A 9,477-nucleotide genomic window follows, 5' to 3' on the forward strand; every position below is an offset into this window, starting at 1 on the left:
TGCTCCTAGCGTCTTTTCCATCGCCCAGCGGCCGACCCTAACACATAATCATGAGAGATCAGACAGTTCGCAGCCCAGTTGGATTCATAACCTAAAATGTATGCAGCTGGTAAGGTGCACTGCAGGCTTGGACACAGAGCAACATCTCATTAACATTTGGCTGCGGTGTATTGGCTTTTCGGGTGACTTCACCTCGCTCACGCACTCGTTAAAGATCCAACCACAGCAAACATACTCTCTGTGTTATCTGTAGTCCTTCAGCATTTGTTGGTAACATGCTGCGGCACCACGTGTAAAGCTCGATTTTAGCCGTATAGTCAGCAACATCTCGAGCTACAAATAAGTACAGAATATCCATAATACCCAGAATACTTAAAGCATACTTCAACTCGTTAGTGGTGCTGGCTTCGCGCCATAGCTAAATCGAAGTAGTGTCTCGTAACAACAATAAGAAATTTGGAGTTACAGTTCTCAATGTGTCGTCAAACATTAGTTTCCTCAAATGCCAATGGAGTATCAGCCACGGCGCCACGTAGGCTGGTGTGTCGACATGAATTAATCCATTACAGATGCGATCGTTTCTGTGTAGTTTTCAGATTTAAATCACCTCCTCTCTGAGGTGCTCATTGCCATAAAACTCTTTTGGATAAATTGACAAAATACAAGAAATTTCGCGTCTCTATTTCAGACGAGACATATAACGAAACTTAAGCCGAGTTACAATGAGCTTCTCTGCAATAGAACAGAAATAATTGTGTTGAACGGTAACTAACGAATTTTGCCGAGTTCCTGGTCAAACCCGTAAAAGTATCTTGTAGCACATGCACCAAAAAAGCGAATGATTCTGACGTACTGCCTTCGGAATCGAGAGTATAAATTCGTAAAGGATGATCTAATCTTTCCGTGTGAGCCTGCTTTCCGGGCTACACTGTTTCTCATCACGTCACACGTACATGACTGTCCCAGATGTATGACTTACTCAGTCACACGCTACATAACATCAAAGGAAATTGGAAATTTGTGGTAATGTCTTATGGGTCATCGGTCCCTAAGCTTACGTACTACGTAATCTAACATACACTAACTTAGGACAACACACACACCCATGCAAGAGGGAGGACTCGAACCGCCGACGGGAGAAGCCACGCGATCCGTGACAAGGCACCTTAGACAGCGCTGCTAAGAAAAACACAGTTGCGAAGTCGTTGTAACCGTGGAGCCAGTTCGTAGTTCGATAATATAAAATATGCGTTTCCCTGTGATTCGTATCGGATAACTCACCACTTACCAAAAAAGACCTCTTCAGAAATATCGACATTTTCTAAATAATATTCACTGTAGCCACATGATAATGGGTACATTGTGAGTTAATCTAAAGGCAAATAAGTGTTTAAGGACCCCATGTGAGTAGAAGGGAGTAATAATGAGATTTGGTTCTCTTTTCCTTCTACTTACGGCATAGTCTTCTCGATCGGTTCTCGCCTGCTTCTGAACGTCATTAAATAAGCGACGCACCATATATACAGGGTGGTACAAAAAGGTACGGCCAAACTTTGAGGAAACATTCCTCACACACAAAGAAAGAAAATATGTTATGTGGACATGTGTTCGGAAACGCTTACTTTCCATGTTAGAGCTCATTTTATTACTTCTCTTCAAATCACATTAATCATGGAATGGAAACACACAGCAACAGAACGTACCAGCGTGACTTCAAACACTTTGTTACAAGAAATGTTCAAAATGTCCTCCGTTAGCGAGGATACATGCATCCACCCTCCGTCGCATGGAATCCCTGATGCGCTGAAGCAGCCCTGGAGAATGGCGTATTGTATCACAGCCGTCCACAATACGAGCACGAAGAGTCTCTACATCTGGTACCGTGGTTGCGTAGACAAGAGCTTTGAAATGCCCCCATAAATGAAAGTCAAGAGGGTGAGGTCAGGAGAGCGTGGAGGCCATGGAATTGGTCCGCCTCTACCAATCCATCGGTCACCGAATCTGTTGTTGAGAAGCGTACGAACACTTCGACTGAAATGTGCAGGAGCTCCATCGTGCATGAACCACATGTTGTGTCGTACTTGTAAAGGCACATGTTCTAACAGCACAGGCAGTATCCCGTATGAAATCATGATAACGTGCTCCATTGAGCGTAGGTGGAAGAACAAACTAAAATGAGCACTAACATGGAAATTAAGCGTTTCCGGACACATGTCCACAAGACATCTTTTCTTTATTTGTGTGTGAGGAACGTTTCCTGAATGTTTGGCCGTGCCTTTTTGTAATACCCTGTATAGTGATTTCATTCCCTGTTCTTCCTTCAGCAAAACGCAAATACAACACAAAGACATTCAGTTACACTTCAGTAACGAACGTCAAGAAAACTAAGAAAACAGCTCCTTAGTGCTATTAGTTCTAACTATTGCCCAGAATTGCTTTCAAGTTACGTTGCAGCACCTGGCACGGCATACATTTTCGTCTGTCAAACACACAAATTACTTTTATTTTATTTTAAAATTTAATATTTAATCAGAGTTAACTTCATTCTTGGTCTATTAACTTCATTATACTAACTATTTAATTTTAGTTGTTCTGTTAGTATTTATGATAGGTTATGTAGATGAGTCTATGGAATGTTTTGATCACTTTTACTAGACAAATATGCTTATCTCACTTATTTCAGACCTAACGTGAAATCAGTTATTTAATATGGCTGTTAGTTCAGTTTGACTACAATATAATTTTGTGTGTAGCTATCTCTTGTAAGGACGTATCAGTCTAACACAAATCAAGTCCTTAAAATGAGTTCTTGTAATTATTTAAATTGTGCAAGTGCTGAAATTTGTAAGCTACTGCTTGGGACAGATATAACATATGAAGTGCTTTCTATGTGTGTTTTTATTGATTACAAAGCTTCATCGAAATGAAATATTATTCTAGTAAATAAGGAAGGAATTATCACGCTATCCTTTTGACGATTTACTAATAAGGACAACCTTCTGAAATGTCTTGGCTCACGTAAATTAAAAACTCTCTGTACAAATGATGGTTTTATAAATTTATTGTCTTTGTAGCTAGACATGTAAACTGGTCTTTCCACACTGGACGCTCGACGAAGGCTAAATGTCGAGAGCCGGTGAACCCAGTGCGATAAAATCCAAGCAATGAATTTTCTGACAAAAGGCACCAAGCCTCGCTTCAAGTACCTGGATTACGACCTCAACAGTTGATTACATCCATACGTCTGAAGGAAGGCGCGTCTACTTTGTTAAGTCCGCAACGCAGGAATCTAATGAGGCTTAAGCTGCACGGATTCTGCGGGAGCAAACCAATATTTCTAAAATTCTTTTCGTTCGTATGACCACCAATGCCCTAGCAACTACGTGTTAATTATGTGTCTGGGAATAAATCGACTATAATTTAACTAGTAATACGTTGATTTCTTAACGGACAGTTCTATCAAGATCGCTCTATCATATGACGACCTCCGTAACTTGCTTCGGTTTTCTTTTTCTGTTTTTTCATTTCATTTTACACCGTCCTTCCAAAAAGCTCTGAGACTGATTTTATTCCTGCCTTATAAGCGGCATTAGCACATTAACTACGGAGGCACCTTGAACCAGCAGCTGTAAAAAAACAGATCTGCGCTACTTAGAGGCTACAATTACGAATAACTTACACTGGACCGATCACATTGATAATGTTGTTGGGAGAGCAAACCAAAGACTGGTATTTATTAGCAGAAATCTTGTAAAATGTAACAGGTCTACTCAAGAGACAGCTTGCTATAAATTTGTCCGCCCTGTTCTGGAGCATTGCTGTCGGTGTGGTATGCGCATTACATAGGATTGATGGAGAACATCGAATAAGTGAAGAGAAGGGCAGCACGTTTTGTACGATCTCGAAATAGGGGAGAGAGTGTCACGGATATGATAAGCGAATTTGGATGGCAATCATTAAAACAAAGGTGTTTTTCGTTGCGGCAGGATGTTATGAAATTTCAGTCAGCAACTTTCTCCTTAGAATGTGCAAATATTTTGTTGGCGACCACCCACGTATGGAGAAATAAGGGAAATCAGAGCTCGCTCGGAAAAATTTAAGTGTTCGTTTTTCCCGCGCGGTTTTCGAGAGTGGAACGGCGGAGAAACAGCTTGAATATGGTTCGATGAACCCACTGACGGACACTTAATTGTGAATTGCGGAGTAATCATGTAGATGTAGATGCATTCGATCAGAAAGCTGCGAGCAGTGAGTGTTAAATGCTGTACTTGCGACCGCAGCGTGTCAAAATTGTGTCACAAATCGCAACATCTCTAAACCAGATGTGTAAGACATTCTCCAGAATGTTTTGAAGAAGGGAAAACTGTGTGCAAAGTTTGTCCCACATACCTTGACTCCAGCACAAAAACAACAACGTATGGACAGCTGGCACGACTTTATAGAAATACGAAATTCGAAGAATTCTCTTCTGGGAGAAATCGTAACCGCTGTCGATACTTTGTGTTGTCAGTACAGATCTACCACAAAACCGCAGAAAACAGAAACTCACATCCCAATTCTCTGACGACATAATCGACGTTGAAACCAATATGATGCACGAGTTGAACTACACCGTAAGGAAGGAGTTTTCTGACAATGTGAAAATGTTGCTTGAACGTTCTGTGCGGTGTACTCAGGTCGGGGAAGATTATGGAGAACACCTGAACCATTAAAACCGCCATCTTCACGGTTTTCTGTTTTACTAGGGCGATTCAATAAGTAACGTAACACACTTTTTTCTGGTTCAGTTTCGGTTGAAATATGCGGAATTTGTTTCGGGACGTCGTGGGATATTCTCGCTACAGCTCCTGTATTCTGGCATAGTTCCAATAGGTGGCGGCGCTATACTTAACCTTCAAAATGGGATCTGTAAAGGAAATGCGATTCAAGCAGAGAGGTATCATTAAGTTTATTTTGGTGAAAAAACAGAGCGTCGGAGATATTCATAGGCGCTTGCAGAATGTCTTCGGAGGCTTGGCAGTGAACAAAAGCACGATGAGTCGTTGGGCGAGGCATCTGTCATCATCGCGACAAGGTCACTCAAAGCTGTCCCACCTCTCGCATGGCTGCCAGCCACACACAGTAGTGACTCGTGCAGTGTTGGAACGTGCGGGCACCCTCATTCGAGGTCACAATCAAACATTTCGCTGCTCAACTGGATATATCTGTTGGTAATACTGACACACCCGTCCACCAGTTGGGGTCCTCAAAGTTGTGTGACAGTCGGGCCCTTCATCCACCCTACAGCCCGGATCTTGCACCTTCCGAGCTCCATCTATCTGACACAATGAAGGATGCACTCCATGGGAAGCAATTCGTGGATGATGGGGAGCTTAATTATCCAGCAAGACGTTGTCTCCGACGTCGACACGTAGAGTGGTACCATGAGGGCATACAGGCTCTCCCTCCCTGTAAGGTGGCGTAAGGCCGTCGCACTGAACGAAGACTGTGTTGAAAAACAGGGTTTTATAGTCAAAAGAGTAGACAATAATATGGTGTATTTTGCTTTCAGAAAAAATGTGTTGAATTACTTACTGAAAGCCCCTCGCATATGTTGTATCCAGTCTCAAAATTTTTTGGATTGAAGGGATAAGTTAGTAATACCAGCAATAGGACCATGCTTCAAAAGCACTGTGGGTTTGATGATAGCTTTACCTAAATGTAGTAACTCTTCATTGGAACAGGTCCGGAGTATCATTCACAATGCCTTGTCCCAATGAGATACTCCGTCCAAACTGGCCTTGAAGGCCCAACAGTACTAACCAACCGCCGTGTCATCTGGAGCCCTTAGATGTCGCTGGATGTGGATATTGGAGAGCATGTGCTCATCACACAGCCCTTCTGGCCGCTGTCAGTTAAAGAGACCAGAGCCGCTACCTCTCAGTCAAACAGACCTTTAATTTGCTTCACAAGCACTGAGTGTTAAAAATGTTCAAATGTGTGTGAAATCTTATGGGACTTAACTGCTAAGGTCATCAGTCCCCAAGCTTACGCACTACTTAACCTAAATTATCCTAAGGACAAACACACACACACATGCTCGAGGGAGGACTCGAACCTCCGCCGGGACCAGCCGCACAGACTGAGTGTTACCCGCTGGTCAATAGCGCTAAGCAGACCTCGATGGTTATCCACGCAAGCCGCCTTGACACGGTTCGCGCGGCTCCCACCGCCGGAGGTTCAAGTCCTCCGTCGCGCATGGGTGTGTGTATTGTCCTTAGCGTAAGTTAGATTAAGTAGTGTGTAAGCCTAGGGACCGATGACCTCAGCAGCTTGGACCCATAGGAATTTACCACAAATTTCCGAAATTTCCATCCAAGCCCGCCAGAGCTTAACTTCAGTGATTTTACATGTATTTTTAATTTATAGAATCAATTCATTCAGACTACGGCAACGGTCTTGCCGGAATCTGAATGAAGTGAGTCTATAAATTAAAAATACGGAATTAAAAATTAAATATCTGTTACATGGGGTTTAGTCACGCAGAGACATGAAAGAGCTTACAGATTTCAAGCAGTTACTGTAATTATAAGCTAATATATATATATACATATTGCTTAGTTATTTGGTAAACCTGAGATGTTCACGTAGTTTTTCATTGACTCCCAGGTTTGGTTTTCCAACAGACGAGCCAAGTGGAGGCGCCACCAGCGCATGAGCCTCCTAAAGCGGGCGTCGCCGGGGGGCCCGACGCCGGCGCCGGCGCCGCCCCCGCCGCCCCCACAGGCCCCGGCGACGCGGCCCCCCGGGCACACGTCCGCCCCCCAGCCCCCGCACCCGCGAGCCCCCTCCCGACAGTCCCCCTCTGCCTTCGGCGACCCTGGCTCGCCGGCCACAGCGCCCGCTTCCAGCCCTGCTGGCCGCTCCACGCCTTCGGCTCAACGCAGCTCCTACTGCAGCACGCACCAGCTGCAGATGGGCGGCGAAAACAGCGCTTTTAGGGCGCTGCCGGCCAGGGGCTGCGGTCTTGCCGCGCCTCCACCGCAGCCGCAGCCGCCCCTGCAGCGGACGCCGTCGCCTCGCGACTGCCACTACGCCTCGTCCGACTCCGAGGAGATCAACGTCAACGACGACTCGGACGACGAGGACTTCCGAAGGGAGCGGCTGCGCCCGGAGGGAGCGGCGTTGGTCAACGGCCGCGGGGAGGCGGCGACGGTCGCGGGGGCGGAGGTGGAGGCGGCGAGGGACGCGTGGGAGGCGGCGGGGCAGCAGCCCCTGCAGCTCACCAAGCACGACCGCGATCGCATCTAGGGGGAACCCCAACGTGTCACCCTCCACCTGCTCTACTGTCACGGTCAGACAAGCTGCAGAAAGTTCCTTGCAAGACCTACATTCTGCGCTGTGTCGAACCCGCTTAGCCCGCCAGATACGTGAGATGTACGGACATTAACTACCAGTGCAACGGAGAGGAGAGTGCGGTACTTTATGGTGGACCTCACCTGCTACATGTGTAAAGGAGGACCTCTAGAGCAACTGCGGACCACCAAGTGAAAGCAGAAACTATTATACCGCCGAAAGAGAGTGAAGTGTGTTTCCAAATAACAACTATTGGACCATCGTTGCCGTTGGAAGGAATGTGGATACATCGGAATTTTTTTCTCCTGTAAGCAGTCATAATGCAGATAACAGGAAGCTATTAATGATCCATCATACCCTATGATGGATCATTTAGCCATGTATGCGTTTCTGCTCAAAGAAACACGAGAGCTAATTCAGCAATACAAGCGATTTCCTGCATTCAATAATTCATCGGGAACCATGGTAGAACTGTAACTGCTACTGTGTTTAGAACTGTTTAACAGGTTTTTGTGACTAGATACTTGCACGAACCAGTACATTCATCGAAAAGAAAAGGTTTTTCAGAAGCCACAATTCAGTTCAGTTGAAGAAGTAAGAGAGATGTCGCAAAGTTTTTAATATCGACGTTTATTTTTCTTCGGATGGTTAAGTACGTTGCATTTGTTCAACAACAGCGTTAAGCTTTACATGAGACATTCACAGGCATTAAAATGTTGATATTATAGCTTAAACCATAAGTAATCACAATACATTTTAAATGACTCGTATTCCGGTGTACAAAGAAAATTTTCTTTCCGTAACGGAATATTGAGTGACGCAGTGTAGTAATAACCCTACAGAAATTACATGCGAAATCGTAAACATAAACAGAGGACAGAATGGAAGTCGCGTAGTGGAGTCTGAATAGCTTACAACAGATATATGTCAGTATGCAAGTACAGTAAATCTGTGACGCTGAATTATGGATACATCGCTCATTCGATACTCATAAACATGATGGAAATAACTACAACCTTGATTTTGTTTGACAGTTGAATAAAATCAGAATTTGCCTACAGTCACAAACACTTCTGTATTATCTACTAGTAGAAAACAATATTTTGGGCCTGAAGGCGCTTTCCATTTGCAACTAAAGAGACAGTCATCGAATTCTAAGGCATTATGGGAGAAGTTATTCTGGAATCTGGCAATGACGTACCTAGGCATGAAGCAACAAAAGCTGCAGTCCTGGAATGGGAGAAATAAAAATGACAGAAATATAATTCTGTGACTTGCCGTTCCTGAAAATTACTTGTTATTTAGCGAAATAACAGAACTCATATAGTCTGAATAAGTTTTTGTACGGGGTCTGCAAATCATAAATTTTTGCAAGTAAACTCAAATATGAATGGGGAACCGTTTCTAAATTATTTTTATTTGCTGTCAAACACATCGTTTATTACACAATAATTTGTTATATAAGTGTCTGTCACAATTTTGTGCTGTGAAAGTATCACGTTAGCGGTATATGATTATGTTCTCTGGCGTCTTAGGAGAAGCTTATATTCCAGCATGTGATCAGGATAAGCTTATTTTGTTATTTCAGGTGTTAACAAATACTGCTTGATTATAGGAAATTTCTTTTATATCAGCTGCATATATAAGAAACTTATCCAAAACTTGTCCTCATATTACGACGAAAATAATGATACGTCCCCACAGTGAACATTATGCGTTTGATGGTAGATCTTTCTGAGGAAAGAGTGACAGATTCGCATGTTTACATACAAGGGTGGTTCTGACAATATGTCCCATTCCAGTCAGGGTATCTGTTTGTTATGAGCCCGATATCAACGGCTAAACTGAAGAACATACTAATTGGTCAGCGCTCTAGCGATAGGCATACTAGTAATGAAATGTTTGTTCTATATGAACTTCAATCTTAGATATGGAATATAGCAGATTGTGAGTTGTGTTTGCACGGCGAGTGTTTTAAAATTCCAAGCTACTTGCTGGTCCTCACAAAGACTATTTGAAATGTTCTTTCCTTCTTCACATTGTAAATAATAAGTATTGTAAATGGTTTGTTTAATTATATGGCTTAAATTTGTTGTTTGTATTTCTCTTGTGTACGTTAAATGGAACAGAACTGTTACTATT

At 43.4% G+C, this 9,477-nt stretch overlaps 1 protein-coding gene across 1 annotated transcript in view; it reads left to right on the forward strand.

The window, feature by feature from the left end:
- The window catches only part of LOC126252605 (NK1 transcription factor-related protein 1-like), a 307,154-nt gene extending 299,864 nt beyond the window's left edge, over positions 1–7,290 (forward strand). The window contains exons 6-7 of the mRNA XM_049953508.1: positions 6,649–6,731; positions 6,927–7,290. Coding sequence (XP_049809465.1) covers positions 6,649–6,731; positions 6,927–7,290 — 447 coding nt within the window. The remainder of the gene's footprint in view (positions 1–6,648; positions 6,732–6,926) is intronic.
- The last annotated feature ends 2,187 nt before the right edge of the window (positions 7,291–9,477 follow it).

The sequence above is a fragment of the Schistocerca nitens genome, chromosome 4 (genome assembly GCF_023898315.1).
Source record: "Schistocerca nitens isolate TAMUIC-IGC-003100 chromosome 4, iqSchNite1.1, whole genome shotgun sequence".
Classification (NCBI taxonomy): domain Eukaryota; kingdom Metazoa; phylum Arthropoda; class Insecta; order Orthoptera; family Acrididae; genus Schistocerca; species Schistocerca nitens.